This window comes from Leptonychotes weddellii, chromosome 5 (genome assembly GCF_054177405.1).
Source record: "Leptonychotes weddellii isolate Sample4059 chromosome 5, ASM5417740v2, whole genome shotgun sequence".
NCBI lineage: Eukaryota > Metazoa > Chordata > Mammalia > Carnivora > Phocidae > Leptonychotes > Leptonychotes weddellii.
The window spans coordinates 2,598,554-2,622,174 of NC_138373.1; the positions used below are offsets into that span (position 1 = coordinate 2,598,554).

Sequence of the window (23,621 nt, forward strand, 5' to 3'; positions counted from 1 at the left end):
TGTGTGTGTGTGAAAGAGAGAGAGAGGTAAAGGGAGAGAGAGAGCTACCAAATGCAGCTCTGATCCTAAGGTTTTATAAACAAGACCAGAAAGGATCAGATGACTTTCGAGTATATTTGAAGCATTGGAGGGGTGCCTGGGTGGCTCAGTCATTAAGTGTCTGCCTTCAGCTCAGGTCATGATCCCCGGGTCCTGGGTTCGAGCCCCGCATCAGGCTCCCTGCTCAACGGGAAGCCTGCTTCCCCCTCTCCCACTCCCCCTCCTTGTGTTTCTTCTCTCGCCGTCTTTCTCTCTGTAAAATAAATAAATAAAAATCTTTAAAAAAAAATTGAAGCATCGGGGAGCAAAACTCAAGAATATTTATGGCAATACAACAATATCCGGCACCAAACGGGGTAAAATTCACGATGTCTAGAATTGAATCAAAGATTATCAGGCACATAAAGAGGAAGAACAATATGACCCATAAGGAGGAGAGAGATCAATCTATTAACCTCTCAAGCCAAAACTGACACAGGTGTTAGAAGTAGCAGAGAAAGATGTTGAAACATCATAAATGTATTCCATGTGATCAAAGCTAAATACATACATGAAAGATATTAAAAGGCAGAAATCAAACTTCTGAGGATGAACTCTATAATGTCCGAGATGAAAAACATATTGGATGGGGTATCAGCAGATTAGACATGGCAGAAGAAAATGTTAGTAAACTTAAAGGTATAGCAATAGAACTATCCACAATGAAAGGCAGATAGAGAAAAAGGGGGGGGATCAAACCCAATGAAATGAGCATTAATAAGTTACAGGACAACTTCAGCTGGCCTAATGTATATGTGATTGGAATCCCAAAGGAGGCAGGGGCAGAAAAATATTTGAAGGAATAATATTGAAAATGTTCAACATTTAATGAAAACTACAAATCCACCAATGCAAGAAGCTCAGCAGATCCCAATAGTGGATTTGCTGGCCAATGCAGTAAGGGAAACAAATACAGAAGAAATAAAAGAAATCTTGATTGTAAGAGAAGACATAAAAATGTCTTTTTTTGAGGGCGACATGATCGTTGATGTAGAAAATGTGACATCTATTAAAAAGCTGCTAAAACTAATAAGTGGACTTAGTATTATGGGATACAAGATCAGTAGTTAAAAATCTTAAGACCCTGAGACAAAGCATCTAATTATGCTTTATTGCTAAGCTGTGGGAAAGACTCCTCTACTTGTCTTTTGTTTTGTTTTGTTTTTAATCTGCTCTGCCCCTACTCACCAAAAGGAAAGATCTATTGAATTGAGAACTCTTTTGTTAGGTGACATGTAACCAGTTGGTTTCTTCATCATCCCACTGAACTGAGTGTGACTCCCGCCTGTGTCTTCCCATAAATGGCTTAGTTCTCCAAGTTGTTTGGCTTCAGTTTTCTTGACTTGGTTTATAGTCACTCTTCTGCTTGTTACCTCTCCATTAGTCCTGTCCTCTTTGAACTGCCCAGCCCACAATAATAACAGTTATATTTGGCTCAAGTGGACTAGTCTTGCACATTTTGGCTAAAATAATTAGAATCTCTTATAGTCCTACACTGCTTAAGGCTCTAGGTCCTTTTATCTTTTTCTTAATATATTTCACTCTGGATTTTTCATTTCAGTATTTTGTTTGTAAAGAAAGCTGTAGACTGATTCCACTTTTGATTATTATTGTTTTTTAATTTCATGTAGGAAATTTATAAAAATAACATTGAAAGCCTAATGATTTATCATCACATCTCCAAAAGAAGAATCAAAGTAGTTCCAAGAAGGGTATAAATGGATTACAGGGGTTTTTGTTGTTGTAGTTGTTGTTGTTTTCCTTAACCATTTTTTTTTTCACTTTGAATATAATATTGGGCTCTGGGCCAAGATATGAAGGTTTATTATAGAACTTGGTTGTTTATTTTCATGCAAAATAGATATTTTATACCAGCATAAAAAGTTAGAGTTGTGAAGAATAGTTCTACCTGGAGTGGCATAAAATGGATGGAGGATCCCTATTCAAAGAAAAAAAAAAGCCTTAGGTCTAATTTTAATGGGCATGAAGATTCTCTCTTGGAATTGAATTATATTGCCTGACCTGAGAGGGGGAATTGCAGATGTGCCATCATTATTCAGAACCAGCATAGGTCTCTGTAGACCTGTGTCCTTAGTCATAGTATCTCACTGCTGCTGGAAGAACTGCTCCACGGTAATTTGTCTGCACCCAGGCAGTATTTTACCAGACATTTTATCAAATTTTAGTGTTTCATGTTCAGGAAAATTCATAACAGGTTAATTTATCCCAGTTTTGGAGGGACTGTTATTGCCTAGTGATTCTTTGTGGTTTACCAGGAAGCCACGATTTTTAAAAGAGAGATGATTTGGAGAGGCATTATTTGGGTTTTTCTGTGACCATGGTGAGCACCTGGTAAGTTCAGAAGCTTTTTCAGCTGAAATTATTTTGGCTGTGTCCTGTAGTGTAGACGTGGGGAATTCTAGACAAGCCACAGAAACAAACTCTTTCTTACTGAAATGGAACAGGAAGTTGTAGTATGGACATTGGGTTGCCCTTAGAATCAGTCTCCAGGCAGGCTGGAGATTGGGCAGGAACAGAATGAGGTGAGCCCGCTAGAGCCAATCAGCCCAGGAGCCAGTCCTGTGAGAGTCCTGCTGCTAGTTCACCTGGAGCCTGGATGCTGTTGTTTGCCACTGCCCCCCTGGGCCCGGGCTCTACTGCACCCAGGAACCACTGCTGTCAGATGAATGCTCCTTCAGCCCCATTCCTGTGCATCACCAGCCTCAGATCAAAAGTCCAGAGTACGTGTGGCCAGTGGTCACACATTGCCTCCTACCTGTGTCCAGGGGTCTGCCTCCACCGAGACTCAGAGTGGAAAATTCTCCGAACACAGGAAAATGCTATAGATCCCAGGTAGACAAAAAAATGTCAAATGTTCACTCCAGGCAGGGCTAGTCAAGCAGCTACTTATGGGCTGAAATAGAGCTAAAGTTGCTTGCTAGAGAAACTCTGGGCTGGTTCTTGTGGTCCATCCTGAGAGGCAATTCAGAACTGAGGTATTCTCTTACTTAGCAGGAATGGACATTTAAACCCTTGGTTTTGCTGTGATTTTGTGTTTGATTTTCTTTAATTTGCTGTTCCTGATAATGAACTAGCCCTGGAAATGTTCTGTTGGTCTAGTAGAATTCTGCCTTTATACAGTGAATACAAACATTCCCTGCTGTGTTTATTTGAAATAGGAGCAGGCATTTTCTATATTTTAGTGGCATATGGTGCTAAGATTTTATCATACTTTCTTATAAAGAGCCAGGAAGCTTTCTCTGCTTAAAAATGTGTGTTTATAAACAATAGGCTTGCAGTGAATATTCCCATCTGTTAGGTGAACATAATTTGTGTAGGAATTCCTATAATAGGTGGAGTACTTTGCAACTTTTTTGTATATTTTTTCCCTGGCGAGACATTAGACTAAAGAGATGGTGCAAAACAGCATATGCCTAATATTCAATTTTGTATCTGCTCCTCCCTGTGGTTTGAAAACACTGCTATTTTTGTGCATTAGTACATGGGATTACTATAGAAATTCATAAGAATTTAAAATCTACTTAGGATACTGCAAAAAAAAAAAGGAAAATGGAATGGATAACAATTATATAAATTTGGAAATGTTGCAATGATGAAACTGTTCATGTAGTTTTTCAAATATGTCCTCCCATAACTTGTGTTATTTTGTTTCCAAAAACTTTTTTGACTTCATTTTAACTTAATTTCAAAACTCCTCCTTATTATAATAACAGTATCTGACAGTTAAAGCTGCTCATCCTTCTAGTCTTGATTTGTAATTTAAATAAATGGCATTGACTTTTTGTGTTCGGTTTGATATTATTCTTATTATCCACACTAATTAATTTTTTGTTTGAGATGAGCCATTCCTCAGAATAGAGTAAAATTTTGAAGATTAAAACTCAGCAATAATTTTCATAAAAGATTTTATTAATCTTGTCATGGGAATACCAAGATGGTTATCAGAGGGAAAACATACTTTGATTAATATTTGCTTAGTGCTGAATTACCTATATTGTCCAAATGTTTTATTCACTTAAAAATTATGCCTTTAAGTTCCTTTCTCAGGTTGATGAACTGGACATACTTGAGTAAAAGGATGAGCAGTCAGTTGAATATAAGCGATTTCAAGCTATGTTTAGGAACTGAGCTAATAAAGCATACTGTTCATGGTGCTTTTTACCTGATTTTTTTTTTTTTTTAAAGATTTTATTTGTCAGAGAGACAGAACACAAGCAGGGGGAGAGGCAGGCAGAGGGAGAAGCAGGCTCCCCACCGAGCAAGGAGCCTGATGTGGGACTCGATCCCAGGACCGTGGGATAGTGACCTGAGCCGAAGGCAGCGGCTTAACCGACTGAGCCACCCAGGCATCCCTTTTTACCCGATTTTTAAAAGTTTCTCTGATTATCCTTTTGAGAAGTATTTTTAAATTGAAGATAACTATTAACATCTTTGTAATAAAGGATAACGTCGCTGAGTTTTCTCTTTTTTGGGAAATAGGCTACCATTCGATTTGGTGTTAGCTCTCTTTTTCTTTCTTGTGGTAGGCAACTTCCTATTTGTAAAAAGTATTCAGGACTCAGCCTTATTCTTGATTTGTTTTTGAACATGGCCTAGAAACCAATTAATGTACTCTCTTAGGTATCGTGAAAGGTTTGGGCTCTGGAGCTTTAAAACTCACTTCCAGTGGTCCTTGGTTATAAATCGTACTTGCTTATGGATTTCAAAACATCCTAAGTTATAAACTAATAGTAAACCCTAAAGCAGGGCTTTTATGGGATCTGTATCTTCTAACTACCTTTTTTTCTTCTGTAAAATGTTACTGAAGTTTTTAGAAAGGCATTGATTTGAAGGATGTGATTACTTACAGTCACAGCAGTGGAAAATACCAATGAAATCACCTTTCAGTTACCCAGAATGTTTTTAAAGTTATGTCAGGCCATATGCAGAGAAGGAAGCGAGGGAAGTGTATGAATTGTGTTGGGGGTTCTACAACAGTGAGTGCAGAGGGCATTTGTCACTGGGTCATTGCTGTCTTTGCCTCGATGTCACCTGTATCTCATCCTGAAAGTGTTGTTGGAATTTTTAGGGAGAGTAACATGACACATTATGTAAAGATTGTTGCCAGTTCTAGAAATAACTTTTAGAGATTCTAAGAGAGAGAATTGTAAACGCTTCTTGTTGAAATGTCTAGTTTAAGTGTAATGACCTATAGCTATTTTACATTTGTCATTTTTTCAACTAGTTATGAGTGTTCTCTTTTCCATGCATGGCAGTGTGCCTGGCGCCAGGGGTAGAGTGATGAGCAAGGCAGGTCTAGAACCTAGCTTCATGTACTACTGAAAGCCTCACTGGGGAGACAGACATCGATTATGTAATCTCACAGATAAATTGCAGTTGGGGTGAGCATGTTGACAGAGAAGAATTACATAGACATTAGTTTACCAAAAATAAAATATTTGTTGAGCACTTGTGAAATGAGATGCCAGAGCTGCTCCTAGATATAGAAGCATTAACACTTCTTTTTGGTATTTGGCAGGTATATTATCCCGTCTTTACAGAGACTGGATGCTGGGTTTTACCGCTGTGTGGTGCGAAACCGGATGGGAGCTCTCTTGCAGAGAAGATCAGAAGTTCACGTCGCATGTATGTGTGCATTGGAAAAGTCTCCAATGATGAATAACAGAAACAAAATGTTTGTGGGGAATGTTGATCAGAATCACTTTTTAACCATTGTAGGAATTGAGATTCTGTCTTGGATTCTCTTTGGAATAGAGTAATTGCTAAAGGTTTTGGGAGATAACTAAATAGCCAGTGGGGCTGGTCTGATGGTGGTGACGGGGTTAATGAGGTAAATGCCAGTCCTGGCCACTCAGTAGTCAGGGCCTCCGTCAGGCCCTGTGGAAGACAGAAAACAAAATTTAACAAGATGCCTTCTCTTTTATGATTAGCTGCTCTTAGCATTTATGATACTCAGGTTCAAATGTTTTTCAAGTAAAAAATTAAACCCAGTTAGGAAAAATTTTGTCAGTTCCTAATTCTTTCCAGTGATTTGTTTAGAAATCCTTTAGCTACACAATAAAAACTAGGTGGATAGTAATGTCCTAGATGGGCTTACTGTTAGTTACTTGATGAGTTCTCTGTGGGGCAGACCCATTTCGGAGTAAAAGTAACTGGAGGAGATATCAGAACGCAGAGTTTGCCTTTGATGTCGTTTTTAGCAGGAATTGGGGAGACCAGCTGGCTGACATAAAGCACTTAATACTTTTGTAGTCCAAAATCTGTGAAGGGTCAAGTCCATCTAAAATGGCCTATCTGCTTTATTACGTTTTGAATTTACTACCAAAATGTCTCTTCATTTAAAAGAAAGCAGAAGGTGTTTATGAAGCTTTAAGTTACTAGGTTATGACAGATTTGAGAGAATTCCAGAGAGCTCTTAAATTGGGCTGTCACCCAACGATGACAGTGTTTTCTTATTTGTTTTTTTGACCATGGGTAAGGCCTATAGTTTTCAGCATTACTATATCAAACAGAATAATTGCTCATTACTCTACTATTCTTTAATTACTAGTGATTGAGTGAGGTGCTGATCCTGTACATGTTTAGTTATGTTTTTAATTAGGAAAGCTTAACTTTTCTGAATTGTGGTGAACTCACTCAGCTAAATCTTTCTGCGGAATAATTGAGAACTTCTATTCAATGGAATAATTGAAAACATAATAAATACAAAGTTCAGATCAATACCCCAAACATATTTGAATAAGTTAACAGCTTGGAATTTATTATAATATATTAAATTCTATTATGTAATATTAAATTTGGGGCTTTTTTTGGGTTAATTATTTATACCCTTGTTTCTGTCATTTATCTCTGGCTCTTAGATGTTTTCTTCTCTCTCTTTTCTCCTTCTTTTTGATAATAAGTTTCAACAAGTTTGAAAATAACCGTGACTGCTTTCCTAATCTGTTTCATTAGTTTGTTTCATCTCTTTCTTAGAGTATTAAATGCTGCTTATTACATAGGAAATAATTTTCTTTGAATAAAAAATCCATTGATAATAGGGATTTTCTGTGACTATTCCAAATGTTTATACACAGAGAGACGATCATAGTATATATACCACGTGAGTGTATACACATGTATCTGTATCTAAGCATGACGTAGACATTTTTCAGAAGTTTCAAATGTTACTAATTTAAAAATTGGCCTCTTATACCTACACTCTAATGACTGGGTTTTTTTCCGTGACGTCCATTTTTTAAAAAATGCCGTTAACCCGTAGCACAGGGACTGGCACAAAGCCTGCTTGCCCCAAATTAAAAAAAAACGAACAGCGCAATGGCGGCTGCCTGGGTGGAACTAGCCTGAGAGACTGGGGAGCCAGGGGGTAGCTGACGGTGCTCCGTTAGTCTCTGTGGTGGTGGGGTGCTTTCCCACGGTTTATTCCAATATTAAAATCAGTTGCAAACATTTCATTGTAGTGTTGCAGCGACACAAAGACCATGAAGTTCTGCTGATTAATGCATTTCATGGGCACTTTGGAGGCACACGGCTCTGCCTCATGCTTCACTTCACCGCCAGATCTGCACTCACCAGCATTACTGCTCAGTCTCTCTTGTCTTACTGCTAAAGTATAGCAACGTCGCTGACTTTGTTGTAATATATAGGTATTTCCATCTTTGGCCTTCCCCCCCGCCCCCCACAAAAAAAAGAGTTTTCTGGAACTTAAAGGGTCTGATTTTTCTCTGCAGATATGGGAAATTTCATGGATACAGACCAGAGGAAAATGGTGTCTCAAGGACATGCAGCAGTCCTCAACTTACTGCCCATCACCAGCTGCCCGAGGCCACAAGTGACTTGGTTCAGAGAAGGGCACAAGATCATTCCCAGCAACAGAATGTAAGTTGCTCCAAACTCTAAAACACAACTCATTACACTTGTTGGCACCACTGACATATTATTTAATGAATTCCACTGTGTTAGTTAAGCTTTGAAAAGAATAATAACCTGGTCTGGTAGTCCTCCCCCAGTCCTTACTAAGCAGCTTTTTGGAAGACTTGGCTTGGAAATGTTTAAGCAGTTTAAAGAAATCATCTTGTAATGTTACTCTTTGATAAGCTGCATGCGCAGAATAAAGCATCCTTACTTAGTTGTTAAGGTCCGTTTTTTCTCCTCTTGAACGTACTTTTTGAGACGTCATTGTCACCCCTGAGCTGTGTTTAGCTCCAAGGACTAATTTAAGGGGTGCTGGTATTTACTTACAGAGCTGTGGGGTTTCCCCCTTTTCACTGAGCCGTGTTTGATGCTGCTCTCTCCGACGATAAAACAGTAATGACGGCTTATTTCTCTTTACCCTTTTCCCCTGCCGTGACAGTTCTAGTCTCTCCGTCTAATTAGTGGTTCGCCCATCTACTGCAGAAGAGTTGCTTTGTGATTAGTTAAGCATTATTTCAAGGTGTTCCTGCCTTGGTATTTATCTAATGCCAAACGGATTTTTTGCATTTAGAGCTTTAAGTGATTAAAAAGAACATTGGGTATGTGTTTCATAACTGGGCATTTTGCAGTATAATTTAAAGATAATATACCAAATATAAACATTTCAGGAATGAACATTTCTGAAAAAACCATGAAATGCTTATAAGCTTGGGCTAAAAGTCAAATCCTTATGCCGTCAGATGGTTGCACTCATAGAAAAATTCATGAGAAGAAAATGCTTTTGTTTTGTTGTGTTTTTCCAAAAAGGATATATGTATATAAGATAATTTGCTAAATAGGTTTGAAATATAACTCTGAAAGTCACTGTAAGGTGTAAACTTGCTTTCTCCCCTACCTGCCCATCCATGGGGTCCCTTCTCTAAGCCAGGTATCATGACTCTTCTGCCTGGGCATCTGAACCTGCTTGGCCCCAGACTGTTCTTAACCTTATCTAACAAATGTTTCTATTCTTGTTATTGGAACAGGACAAATATTGAAGTGTATAAAGGCCATATTTAAAAATTTCAGTAAAAATACTAATTTCCATAGAAAATGGGATAACTGCTTTCCTTTTTAATTTTTTAAGAGTTGCTGGGGTGTCCACATTTATATTGATTCCAGTGACACCAAATGCCTCTCGAGGTTGGTGAAAAAGAACAGGGGTCAATTTTTCATTCTTTTAGAAGACTGTTAGGCTGAACAAAAGGCAGCTGAGGTGGACTCCTGTGAAATATTCTGGAAGGTTCTAGCATTGAGCACAGTGTGGCTGGGCCAATTGGGGATGAATGCTAGGGAAGAGTGGGTGCTAGGGAGGGTGGGTAAATTGAACTAAGCTTCCTCTCCAACATCAGAGCTTCTAATTAATGTCAATGGGAGCATAATCCGTGGGGGAAGGATTAGTTTAACTCAGCAGCAAGCAGCTGTATAGCAACTCACTTGTTGACTTGTGGTCTAGCCATATTCTCGAGGCTGCATTTATTCAAGAAGTATGAAAGGAGATAGAATGAAATAACAGCTCTTAATTGTATAAGCTTTTCTTTTTTTACTTGCAGATTCTTGCTAAAGACTGTTTAATTCCTGGTGAGCTACTAATATAAAGATGCTAAGTAGGCTTTAACTTAGTGTCCTATCAAACAAATGGTCTGTGAAGCTATTGATGAATCTCCAATCTCAGTAGAATGATATGCCGGTACTCTTTTTTTTTAAGATGAGATGAGATGAGATGAGGCTGGTTATGGATATTTCCACATTTGCAGGCCTTTTGTTTCATATTTTCCACCTCATCATCACCCCCATATTTATTAAGTACCTGCTGTGCAAGATGTCATAAATCAGTGCATGTGTGGTTTTCTTGATAAGTTTATACATCATTCAAAGATACATTGCTTTATACTTCTAAGAAACTTTGGCTTTGGATAGGAGTTGGGAGGGCATTTCTGCATGGCCCCTGCCCAGACGGTTGGCAGACAAAAGTCAGATGGCATTAGCTCTGTTCGGCACCACCAGAGGTGTCATTTAAAAACTGAAACGTTTGGCTCAAAGTGTTTCACTCATACTGAAACAGGTCAAGCTTCTATACCTGCTGTAAGCTGGTTATCTGAGGTCAGTTCCCTAACACAGCTGGGGAGATGGTCCTTAGCCACGGGGAGGAGGAGCCTCATCTCGCCAGCCGCACCTCCTTAGTATTTGTTTTTAAAGATTTTATTATTTAAGAGAGAGAGAGCACGGGGAGAGGAGCAGAGGAAGAGGGACAAGCAGACTCCGCGCTGAGTCCCGAGCCCTACGGGAGGCTTGATCTCAGTACCCTGAGATCATGACCTGAGCTGAAACTAAGGGTCAGACACGTCATGACTGAGCCACCCAGGCACCTCACCACCTCCTCCCCGCCCCCTGTGACCTTCAGAATGTGAGCTTTTGGCTCATAATTAAATGATTTTTTTTTTCATTTTCAAGGGAAACAATAATTCTAATCTTTCCTAACTTGAAAAGTTAGTTGAATAGCCTGTTCATAATTTTAACAGCAGCTGTTCTTTATTAAGTACCTACTTTAAACACATCTTCCCTGATACTCATAGTTGCGTTCCGAAGAAGTGTAATTAGTTGTGCTTCTAGAGATCAGACTGAGGATTGGAGATGTTAACCAGCCCACCCAAGGACACACAGCTGACCAGTGCTGGAGCTGGGGGTCCACCCCAGGCCTGTCTGGCTCCGAGTCTCATGCTGTCTTTTGCATCACGCTAATCCTTCTTTTCACTTTATTTTGCCAAACCTTCTTGGTGCTTTTGATTTATTTTTCCATATACTTCTTATATTCCTATTTCTCCCTTTTTAGAACACCAGCCCTCGGTTTGAAATGCTACAGGTTGCCGAGAGCCACAGGCATACACAGACGCGTGCTCCCACATGGCCCTGAGTGTGCCCGCCAGTGTGTCTTCTATCCACTGTATTGGGTCTGTGAGGCCCTAACTTCAGAAATCTTTGACAAAAGCGAAGGCAGACATGTTTTTCTGACTAAGGCATGGGCTTTATGAAATTCAGAGGCTTGGTGGGAGATGGGGTGGAAATGACGTGGGTATGGCACCTGGGGGGCGGCAAGAGGTAGAGGGCATTGCCATGTGCAGACCCAGCACCTGTCACTGGCAGCCTCTTTGTTCTTGAGCCACATGCTTATGAAGGAGGAGGCTTACGTTGTGTGGCGAAAGGAGCAGCAAAAATCCGTCACCGTCCCAGAAGAGTAGCTGAAGTGAATGTCCCCGTGGTGGACGTGAGCTGCCTCACATTCACATCAGAATGAGGCTAAATGAAAAGCCCACAAAGTTCTGACTGCAGTTTGGGCTCCCCCACTTTCACTAAGTACTTAGGGCGTCCCACATACAAGGGCACTGTTCCAGGCACCAGATATGCAGCAGGAAACGAAAGCAAGTCCTTGTCCTCGGGAAGCCTGTCTCCAGAGGGCATGCCAGCTGGTGATAGGGGTGAGGAGAGAATGAAGCAGGGGACCGAGAGGGGAATGCAGGGGTCAGGTGGGTTCCTGTTTCAGATGTGGAATCAGAGAAGGCCTCTTGATAATGCCCTCTTTGAGCAGAGGCTTGAATGAATCAGGGGAGGAGGCCTGGGGGTAAATCTGTGAGAAGAGCGTCCGAGGTAGGAGAAAGGCCCGTGTGTTGGAGGGGCAGCTAGGCTGGACCGGGGGAGACGGCTGGGGATGAGGTTCCTGAGCTGGCTGGGCCTGATTCCTAGATGCCGGTTACTTAGCCAGAGTGAGGACTTTGGCATTTGCTCTGAGGATCGGAGCAGAGCAGCAGCATGATCTCCGTTGTGATTCTTGTGTTAGGAGTTCTGTAAAGAATGGACACAGGGCAGCAGAATCCCAAATGAGGAGGCCCGTTAGGGGTTTGCTGCAGTAGTTCAGGTGACTCAGACTGAGCGGTTTGGTTTGGGGAGGGGTGGTGGCAAGTGTCAGATACTGATATATTCTGAACATGGAATGAATAGGATTTCCTGCTGGATTAGATGTGGGGTATGAGAGAAGGAGAGAAGCCATGGAAGACTCTAAGAATTTTGGCCTTTGCAACTGATAGGATGGACTTAAAATTTCCTGAACTGGAGAGATGATTTGCGGGCAAAGCAAGTTTTGTCTATATTTGGGGGGGGGGGTGGATTTTGTACACGTTTGAGGTGCGTAGTAGATGGTCAAGAGGATCCAGTCATGAGATAATTATTTACATCAGACTCATGGTCAGCAAAGAGGTCTAGGCTAAACTTGGGGGTTGTTGGTGTGTTTGTGATTTTTAAAGCTCTTTACTGCTCTGTATAAAATACCTAAGTCAGTAAGTGAAGCCCAAAGAGTTCCATCATATCAGTTGAGACGCTCTTGGTCACAGAGGATGACTCTGGCTGAGCTAAAAGACCATGCACTGGAGTACTTAGAGAACTACAGAACCAAGCCAGGAGAAGGACCGGGAGAGGGTGGGTATGGGGTGGGGGTGGGCTACCGGGACTATGCTCGAGGCCGAGGAGCAGGGAGGGAGCCGGCACTTTAATGGCTTCTCAGGGATGTGAGGTCCTAACTCCTGGAACTTGTGACTGTGTCACGTAATGGGCAGAGGGGGAGGAAGGCTGCAGAAGCAGCAGGGGACTCGTAAGCTGGGAAGGTGGGACAAAGGAGGAAAGGTGAAGTCTTATTCTGGCACAGTTGTGTTCAGTGCCAGTGCCCCTGATTGGCCTGTGCCCGCCGCCGGCAATGCTCACTCTTCTTGCCTTCAGACATGAGCAGATGAGGGTCCCGACCCTCATGGCATGTGTAGGTCTTTTCCTCCAGTAGTTTCAGTGTCCTCCGGGTATTGGCCATCAAAAACATCCTTGTTCTGAGAACTCTGTCTTGCGTAGCAGATACGCCCTCCTGGAATGGCTGAGTGCTTGAAGAAATGTGAAGAAAAGCTATGTAATGTTTGTAAACTTCCTCACCAAAGGAGGGGTGGGAGCATAACAAACCTTGAGAAAAAATGCTATTGATGAAGGAGAAATATATCTTAGGAAAGGCAAACAATACTTTGAAAGAAATGAGAATAAGTTATACTCAGAATTTTTGAATAGGTAATTATAGGTTTTATTGATCTAAGAAGGTGAAAAAAAAATGCGTGTTTATTTTTCTGATTCACTGAATCCAAACAGTTTGCTGTCTTTGCATATCAAAGATGAGGATAGCCTTGTCTTATATTGTCTAATTTGATAATAAAATTGTTCTATGTTATTTTGGTTTTGATATATGCTCTTTGTTTCCTTTTATTTCCCAGAATGTGAAATGTGAATGTTGATGTCATGCAATATTTCTCTCACCTCCAGGAGGTAATTTATGTCGGCACTTATCAGATTAGGACGCAAAAACTTGTTTTGTGCGGTGCCATTCTCTTGCTTAATTGCAGGTTCTTGTGCTCAGACTGCATGCGGCAGCCTACCTGACGGGAATATGGAAGCACAGTGTACTTGCATGTGTTTGCCAGGGAATGCAAAGTTTATAGATTAAATATTTCAACCTCCAGTCAGCTTTTTGCAGGATGACTTGCCAGGAAAGGTGTGAATTGTGAAGTATGGGCAGTAAACAACATCCCAGGTGACATGGAATCAGCCTGACTTGTAATTGTCCATGCTTAAATACTTGAATGTCCATTAACTTACTACCATTTCATTTCAATCGCTTCAAGAAAGATTTGTTTAAATTAGCACTTGTAGTGGAAGTCACAACTTAATGCTTGAATGAAGTAGATCTGGTTGTAATAATATTTTTATAATTAACTGGACTTTCAAAATAATATGCTTTTAAATTTTTTATATTTTATAGGCATTTTGTGAATGTTTATAGAGTCGTCTATACATGTGAATGAGCCATATTTGGTGTAAGTGAAAAAGACTAGGAGATGTGGGCTCCGGACCTGCTTCCATCATTAATTCTGACTTTGGGCAAATTACTTACTCTGCTTTGCTTCCATTTTCCCATGTCAAGATGGGGAAGGTGAGCTAAATGGCCACTGAAGTCCTTTCTGGTGTTCACATTCAGTGATGCTCGCGGAAGGGCAGGCCAGTTCTGCCTCTCCCTCTCTGTCTTCCTTCATGCATTCAATAGATATTTACTGAGCACTCATTTTGTGCCAGGCACTGTTCTAGCTGCCAGGGGTGGAAAGGGGAATGAGGCATTGAAGGTCCTGCCATCAGTGAGCTATGGCCTCATGTGGAAACAGGCTAATAAACAGGGTACTCTCAGGGGACAAGCACCATGAGGGAATGCGCAGGGACGGGAGAGCTGAGCGGGAGAGGGAGGGAGCTGGCCGCTGCTCCGCACTGGGGGGCCCAGGACAGCCTCTCCCGGCAGGCGATCTTGTAGCAACCATGTCACTGAGTTAGAATTTACATACAACACGAACAGATTTTCAGCACACAAATTGATGAATTCTAGCAAATATGTGACAAATGTCAGCCCCTTCCCAGTCAGGTTCCCTGGTGCAGTTAGTACTCCTATGCCCCCTGCCTCCAGCCCTGCCCATTAATCTAATATTACTGTAGGAGAGTTTGTCTATTCCAGAATTTCTTACAAATGGGATCATAGAATATGAAATCTTTTGTGTCTGGCTTATTTCATTCAAGATAAATTCTGTGATATTCTCAAGGTGATGTTTAGTAACAGTAATTATTAATATTTCTGAGTGCCGACATTGTTTTAAGTGTTTTCCATGTAATGATTCATGAGCTCCTCCCAGACGCCCAGTGAGTCATCCCGTTATTTTTATTTATTTATTTATTTATTTATTTATTTATTTATTTATTTATTTGAGAGAGAATGAGATAGAGAGCATGAGAGGGGGGAGGGTCAGAGGGAGAAGCAGACTCCCCGCCCGGAACTCCAGGATCATGACCTGAGCCGAAGGCAGTCGCTCAACCAACTGAGCCACCCAGGCGTCCCGAGTCATCCCGTTATTATCCCCGCTTTACCGATGGCAGCTAAGGTGGGGAGAGGGCAGCAGCTGGTCAGGGTCCTAGCCCATGCTTCCCCTGCCGTGCTGACTGCTTTCTCAGCTTCTATCTGCACGGGGCTGGAGGACAAGTGTTCTTGGCAGAGGGGCAAATACTTGCAAACCCAGGAAAGAGCTGCTTGTATTTGCTCAGCTGGAGGGGCTGTTGTGCGGTTAGGGTGTGGAAAAGAGGCAGAGAGAGTGCAGAGGGAAGAGGCTGGGAGGGACACGGGACCTGGAGGCATCTGAGTCTGCAAAGGAATCTGGATTTATTCCATATACAGTAGGAAGTCTTTGCGGGAGTTTGTGTTGTTTTGGAAAATGTTTTGAGATTCTGGTAAAATACATGTCGCATAAAATTAACATCTTAACCACGGTTCAGTGTACAGTTCCGTGGCGCTAAGTGCATTCCCATTGCTGTGCAGCCGTCCCCACCATCCATGTCCAGAACGCTTTCTTGTTCCCACACTGAGGCTCTGTCCCCGCTAAGTAGTAACTCCCCACTGGGCCCTCCCTGCCCCGGCACCCTCCCCTCTGCTTTCTGTCCCTGATTTTGACTCTTCCAGGGTCCTTCATGCAAGTGGAACCGTACAGTATTTGTCCTTTTTCTTCATTTTAAATTAAACTTTGTATTTCGAGTTGATCGTGTATTCAAATAGAGTTGTAAGAAATAATACAAGGAGAGCCCATATGCCCTTTAACCAGTTTCCCCAGATGGTGAGATCTTGCCACACTGTCGCACCATATCACAGCCAGGATATTGACATTGACACGGCAAAACACAACACATTCCATCCCCAGAGGGTCCCCTGGGTCCTGTTTATAGCCACGCCCCTTTCCTCCAGCTCTCATACCCACCCTAAACCCTGGACGTCACTGATCTGGTCTCCATCTCTGTAATTGCATCACTTAGAGAACGTTATGTAAATGGAATCATGCAGTTTGTTTTAGGGTTGCTTTCTTCACTCTTCATAATTCTCTGATTCATTCAGGTCATCGCCTGCATTGGTGGTTGGTTCCTTCTCATTGTGTAGTGTTCTGTGTATGGACATACCACAGCCTGTGTAGCTGGTGGTGAAGGACATTTGGGTTGTATCCAGTTTTCCACCATTGTGAATAAAGCTGCTATAAACATTTGTGTATAGGTTTTTGTATAAACAGAAGTCTTTGTTTTTCTGGGATGAATGCCCAGGAATGCAGGTGCTGGGCAACATGGTAGTTGCATGTTTAGTTTTTGCAAGGAAACGCCCAGCTGTTTTCCAGAGTGTCTGTACTATGTTATGCTCCCCCCAGCAGTGCCTGAGCAATCCCATTTCTCCGCCCCTTCTCTCGCACTTCCTGCTCGCACTGTCTTTTGATGTAGCGATCCTGATAGGTGTGTAATTATAACTCATGGTGTTTTTAATTTGCATTTCCCTAATGACTAATGATGTTGAATGTCGTTTCATGTGTTGATTTTAAAAGGAACCAAATAGGAAAAAACTAAACTTCTTGAAGTGAAAAATACTTATCTAAAAAGTCAATTGAATCAGTGAAAGAGCAGACAGTATGCAGCTAAAGTGGAAAATACTGTCCTGGTGGATGTGAGGAAGAAAACTCAGAATAAAGCACAGAGATAAAAAAGATGGAAAATTTGGAAGACAGGCTAAGAGATAAAGAGGATAGAATAATCACTCGAGCTCTAAGAAGAGGAAGGAAAGCATGGAGGGAATGGGTGGAGATAATGTTCAGAGATAATTGTCACAGTATTTCCTAAAATGATGGATCCTTAGAGTCAAAAGGCAGATTAAGCTCCAGGTAGGATAAATGAAAATATATCCAAATCTAGACATATTATAGTCTCACCATCGAACTTCAAAGACAAAGAAGAAATCTTATCAGCAACCATACGTGTAATTCAGGTTGCCTCAAAGGCACGGTCATTAGCTCTCTGTAGACAGCAATAGTAGAGAAGATAATGGCCCTAATAGCTTCAGAATTCCAAGGGATGTAAGTGTAATCATGGAAGTCTGTAGCCTGCTAAACTAGTGTCCAAACTGAGGGAGACACGAGGGTATTTTCAGACAAGACTGGGGACTATTTTTCTGAGAGCTCCCCTGAGAGACCCACCAACAGTGGGCTCGAGGACAAAGGACACGGAGTCTAGAAAGGAAGTAGAATGTCAGGAATGTTGGTCTTTGTTTGGGAATCTGAGAATGGGTGTAGGTGGGGGAGCGGGAGCGGACCAGCAGAGAGGTTTGCCACACCACCCCAGCTGGACTGTCCAGCGACACGTAGCTTCAGGCAGCCTCTCTGAAGTCATCCTGTGAGTCTGGCACAGCTGCAACACTGGGGCCAGCGGGGTCCCGCCCTCCTTTGTGCTCTCCTCTCTCCCTTCTCCCTGCTTGCCAGCGACCTTGCCCACCTGGAGCAGGCCCACAGAGATGCTGCTGCCAAGACTGTTCCCCAGGAGAACTGGGCTGTGATGTGAGGGATTTGAGATGAGACTTCAGAATGGAACTTTTATGGGGGTTGGCAAGGCCGAGGGGGTGACCCTGCCTGTGGGGCTGAGATGGCACAGGAGAAAGTATCCGCAGAGGTGAGAGGGTTGGGCACCAAGGGCACAGCAGGGGGTGCTCAGCCACCTGGGATGACAGCAGGAGGAGGGGTCCTCATGACGGAGTTTTGAGTAGTGTTGTTGTTGGGGTCCAGATCCAAAGGCCAAGAAAGAATTCTTGAGACGTCTTTGGTGCAAAAAGTGATTTTATTAAAGCACGGGGACAGGACCGGTGGGCAGAAAGAGCTGCTGCCCTGGGGTTGTGAGGAGTGGCTGATTATATACTTGGGAGTTGGGGGAGGTAAGGGAAAAAGGGAGGTGTCCAAAGGGACTTTGATATGCTAAAGAAGACTCTTCTATTTTTTTTACTTTATTTTTTAAATTTTTTTTAAAAGATTTTATTTATTTATTTGACAGAGGCACAGCGAGAGAGGGAACACAAGCAGGGGGAGTGGGAGAGGGAGAAGCAGGCCTCCCGCTGAGCAGGGAGCCCGATGCAGGACTCGATCCCAGGACCCTGGGATCATGACCTGAGCCGAAGGCAGTCACTTAACCGACTGAGCCACCCAGGCGTCCCTCTTTCTTTTTTAAAAGATTTTATTCATTTATTTGACAGAGAGAGTGAGCAGCACTGACCTGCAGCAGGGAGGGGCAGAGGCAGAGGGAGAAGCAGCGCCCTCAAGAAGACTTTTGGGCTACTGGAGGCCTTGCTATTGTCAAGCTAAGGTGGTTTTTCGCTCTAGCAAAGTATTGACATTAAGACAGTTGGGAGTTTGCTCAGGAGTGTTATGCTCTGCCTGCCTCAAGTATTTGTCAATGAGCTGCAGGTTATAAGGACATTTAATTTTGTCTTCACTTCTTTTCTGCCTGTTTCCCACATCACTAGGGAGATGCAGAGCCGGGAGATTTCCTTCTGCAGCAGATGGTGGGAGTAAGTCGAAGCGCAGCAGGGGTACCGGAGAGTAAAGGGAGCTCTGACTCCCTCACAGGGGCTCTGGGAAGCCGCTCTGGGTGGTTCCTCCAACATACGGCACTTTGGAATCCCTCCGCTATAGACAGAAAATTTGTGTCTCCCTCGGCTCCCCCAGTTCACTTGTTGGAATTCTAATCCCTAGTGTAATGGCGTTAGGAGGTGGGGTCTTTAGAAGGTGCTTAGGTCATGAGGGTGGAGCCCTCATGGCAGGGACCTTCGAGAACTCCCTCCCCACTTCCGTCATGCAAGGACTCGGCCAGAAGCTGTCCACAAACAAGGAAGAGGCTCACACCAGACACCCAGTCTGTCAGTGCCTTGAGCTTGGATTTCCAGCCTCTAGAATTGTGAGAGAAATGTTCCTGTGTATGAGCTGCCCCATTTATGGTATTTATAGCAGCCCAATGGATGAAGACACCCACCTAGGAGGTGTCTATCCTGGGACAGATCACATAACCTCCCAGTGCCTCTCCTGTACTTGGGAGCAGGGAGATTGGTCTCTTTCTCCTGAGTTGTCCTGAGATTTAACAAGAAATAATAAGAAGTAATTTACTAACTAATGTTTGAGGAAGTGAAAGCTGATACATGCTATATGTCCCTCCCGCCCCGACGATGTCCTCATGCTTCCTTAAAGATGTCCTGTGTAGATGTGACTCTGGGTGTGGCAGTGTGTAGATGTCTGGGGATGTAGTACTAGCTGGGAGGGAGGGACCCAGGGGTAGAGAATGTGCTGGGGTACCACTCTGCCCCAGTCTGTCTTTGCTCCCGTACATGTCCTACAGGCTTTTCCAAGTGCTGGCTTCTGATACCGAGGAAGTTCCTGTTGTTGTTCTGACCACATCCAGGAGGAGCCCCATTGTCTGAGCTGATATGAGTGCAGGCAGATCAGTGTCCGCAGACACAGGGAAGAGAGAGAGAGGTGGGAGACACGACATTGCTTCAGTGAATGGCCTACAGAATGCTAAGTTTCTACCTTCCAGTGCTTCAAGCCAGACCTCACTGTGCACAGTGGGAGGAGAGCCAAGATTGCCTGAGAAGTTCATGTTTCCTTTCAGATTGTTAGGCAATCTGACACTGTTGGACGAAAGGTTACCCCTTAAACACCATTCCACCAGGTTCTGGGCTGTGGCTGGTGGTAGCCGACGCTGACGACGGGGCCTGCACGGTCATTGATGCGGGTGGACTTGATGAAGGTTGTTAAAGTGTCTTCTGTGTCGTCAGGTTTGTTGGGCGTGTGTGGGCAGCTTATACTGTCCTACTGCCTTGGGATAAGGCTACATCACAGCCAGAGAACTGTTCCTGAGCAAAGCGAATAGCCGAAGGGCAGGGGTGGGGAACTCAGAATTACTTGGTTCCATTTGAGTTGGCAGTGTAGTATTTAATGACAAGACTTTTATATTCTATGTACCAGTTTTTCATTTGAAAATAAAATACCACTTCATTTTACATGAGCAGATCTAGTGACAATAATGCATTTCTTTACAAATATTAGCCTATTACACATCTCAAGTCAGTTGCACATAATCGTATTTCACCAACTCTACATAATACTTTAATTAAAACTAGGATAATTAAAATACAGTTTTAATGAACAATAAATTCTGAAGTTGCCAAGCCTGGAATGTGTTATGTGAATCATACCTTGCTTTCTTTTTAGCTCCTAAATCGGTATCCATATTACATTTTGCAATGGCAAAGATCTGAGCAAGGGTCATTCTTTAAATGCCTCAAATAATATATTTCTTTGTGGCTGTCCTATATCTGTCTCCCTTGCATACAGTTGGTGGTTTGCTACTAGTTATAAACCATAGAAGCAAAGAAAAGTTTTTCTTTGTGTTTTTCCCCCAGTTTTATTGAGATATAATTAATATATAGCATTGTATTAGTTGTAGATGAACAGTGTAGTGATTTAATATATATATGTATTGCAAAATGATCACCACAGTAGATCTAATTAACATCCATCACCACAGAGAGTTACAACTTTTTTCTTCTGTTGAGAACTTCTAAGATTTACTTTCTTAACAACTTTCAAATATACGATATAGTATTTTTTTTTTAAGATTTTATTTATTTGAGAGAGAGAGAGTACAGAGAGTGAGAGGGAGAAGCAAACTCCCTGCTGAGCAGAGAGCCCGATGTGGGGCTTGATTCCGGGACCCCAGGATCATGACCTGAGCCGAAGGCAGACGCCTGACCGACTGAGCCACCCAGGTGCCCCCCCCTTTTTTTGAGAGAGAGAGAGAGCGAGCGAGTGAGTACGAGTGGGGATGAGGGGGAAGGGAAGGGAAAATCTCAAGCAGACTCCATGCTTAGCATGGAGCCTGATGTGGGGCTCAGACTCACAACCCTGAGATCATGACCTGAGCCAAAATCAAGAGTCGAGTGCTCAACCAACCGAACGGCCCTGGCGCCCCAAAATATTCTTAACTATAGTCACCTTGTACAGTATATACCCAGAACTTATTTATTTTATGACTGGAAGTTTACACCTTTTGGCCCCCTTCACCCCTTTTCCCCTGCCCCCATCTTTGACAACAACTGATCTGTTTTCTTTCTATGAATTCAGTTTTCTTAGATCCCGTGTATAAGTGAGATCATACTGTATTTGTCTTTTCCTGTCTCACTTATTTCGAGTAGCATAATGTACTCTAGGTTCATCCGTGTTGTCACAAGTGACAGGATATCTTTCTTCATTAAGGTTGAATGATACTCTGTCATATATGCGTATGTATTGTGTGTGCAAGTATTCACCACATCTTCTTCATCCATTCGTCTGGCGAGGGACCCTTAGGCTGCTTCCGTGTCTTGGCTATTGTGAATGCTGCTGTTGTGAGCATGGGGTTGCAGACCTCTCTTTGAGACCATGATTTCATTTCCTTCAGAGGTACACCTTGCAGTGGAATTGCTGGATCGTACACTAGTTATCCTGTTCATTTTTGGAGAACCTCCAACGTGCCTTCCACAGAGGCTGCACCAGTTGACATCCCCACCAGCAGTGTAGGAGGACTCCCTTTCTTCACCTCCCCTCCAACACCTGTTACTGCTTGTCTTTTTGATAATACCGCCCTAATAGGTGTGAGGTGAGAGCTCATTGTGGTTTTGATTTGCATTTCCCTGATGATGAGTGATGCTGAGCACCTTTTCATGTAACTGTTGGCTGTTTGAATATCTTCTTTGAAAAATGTGTATTCAGCTCCTTTGCCTGTTTTTAATTGGGTTGTTTCTTTGTTTTTGAAGGCTCGGCAACTTAGCAAAGTGCTTGGCCATCCCAAATAGTGAACGTTTATTAGATGAATGGATAAGTATTTCCTGAATGAATAAATAGTAGTACTCAACTCATTCTGGGGAGATGGTGTGGGACAGTGTGCATTAAATTAAGACTCAGAAAACTAGGGTCCCAGTCTCAGCTCCATCACTTAGGAGCTGTGTGACCTTGGACAAGTCCTTTAACTATTCCCAACAAGGGTAATAGAGTGGGTCATCTCAAATGGGGAGAGTAGTAGCTACCCTATCAAGCTCTTGGAATTACTATAGGGATCATGTATTTGTTGGGTAAAATTATAGATGTGAAAACACTTTCTAACCTGTAATGTAGTGCTATTGTTTTTTTATCATTTCCACCTCTGCTCCGTATACTCCCCATACACATAAACATGAGTTAGTATTGAAAAGCCACTATCAACTCATCTGGAACTGTGGATTTTTAGGTAGTTTTCGTAATGAATCTTCAGTCCTCTGTCAAGTGGCACCTGGTAGTACAGAATACAAGTTCTGCCCCCTCAGCTTCCCCCAGTTATAATGTTCTTGAGAAATTCAAGCAGGTCTTAATATTGGCTGGGTAATTAGGGAAGCATTGCTGCTGGTGCATCTAATGTATAGTTCATTACCCAGTCAGACGGTGTAAATGACTTTTACTAGCTTCTCTTTTGGATTATCAGTGCCACTGTACTGTCTCCCAGATAGAGGCCGCTTACTCACTCACTTGTCTGCTCATTTAACAAGTACCCAGCTGCGCTGGCATCATCCATGAAAGTTACTCCTGAAACACCAGATTCCCTAGGAAGGAAATAAGCTTTGGACTCTGGCCAAGGGAATACCTCTACAGTTAATAAGTCAAGAAGGCTTTGTAACACTGTTTCATTTCTAATCCAGACATAGGGCATGGTCCCTAAGGGCAGCTTCTGGTGATGCTCCAGGATGCGTATCATCTTGTATATCCAGGGAGAGCCAGTGGTCAGAGTGCAATTCAGTTTATACAGGCACTTCGGGGGCTCTGTGTCATGGCAAGCCAGACCTCATCTGGTTTTGCCCCAGAGTCCTTAGGCAGAAATCTTGGCTACCAAAGTGAAGTTCTCTCACACAATAGAGGAAGGAAAGGAGCACTAGGAAGGAAGGGATGTGGTTAGAGTGCAGGGAAAGTCACATGCTTTGTGTCTTCCTCATGGTGTGTGTGCACTTCAGGGCTAGGACTGCGAGGAGGCTGTGTGTGACATGCAGAGATTGAGGCACTGGGGGCACAGGGAGGGTCAGGAGAGACAAGCAGATGAGTGGTGGGCCAGCTCAGCTTGGCAGAAGGTGCTGTTATGGTTGGCAGCCTGTGTCCACAGGTGGGAAGAGAAGCATTTCCAGGGATGGACCGGGGTCGGGGGCCTGCAGAGTCCTTGAGGTCACGTTTTCGAAGGGGATCAAGGAGCATGAACTGTGAGTTGAAGACCCCACACAAATGAAGAGTGGGTGAGGAACAGGATAGGCTTTAGAAAGCACATGGTATTTAAGTAAGAAGGGCTGACTGTGGGAACCAGCTGTATTCTGTAATCATTTTCTGACTCTCGGCAGACCTAACTTAATAACTGAGGGACTCAGCTTCGTCACATGTGACGTGGGGTAAAAGCAATCCTGTGAATGTCCAACGAGAAACACAATGCCGGTTTGTCGGCTGGGGCTCTGACGAGCCCTGGAAGGGGCCGGCTGGCCTTAGGATGAAGCTCCTAGCAGCAGGGTAAGTGACGTGCAGACAGTGCAGATGCTGTGGAGGGTCGTGCATTTCCTCATC

General features: G+C 43.0%; 1 protein-coding gene across 1 annotated transcript in view; it reads left to right on the forward strand.

Annotated features, from left to right (window-relative positions):
* Window positions 1-23,621, forward strand: part of SDK1 (sidekick cell adhesion molecule 1) — an 821,758-nt gene that overhangs the window by 337,222 nt on the left and 460,915 nt on the right. The window contains exons 3-4 of the mRNA XM_081822645.1: window positions 5,618-5,724; window positions 7,830-7,977. Of these exons, the coding sequence (XP_081678771.1) occupies window positions 5,618-5,724; window positions 7,830-7,977 (255 nt within the window). The remainder of the gene's footprint in view (window positions 1-5,617; window positions 5,725-7,829; window positions 7,978-23,621) is intronic.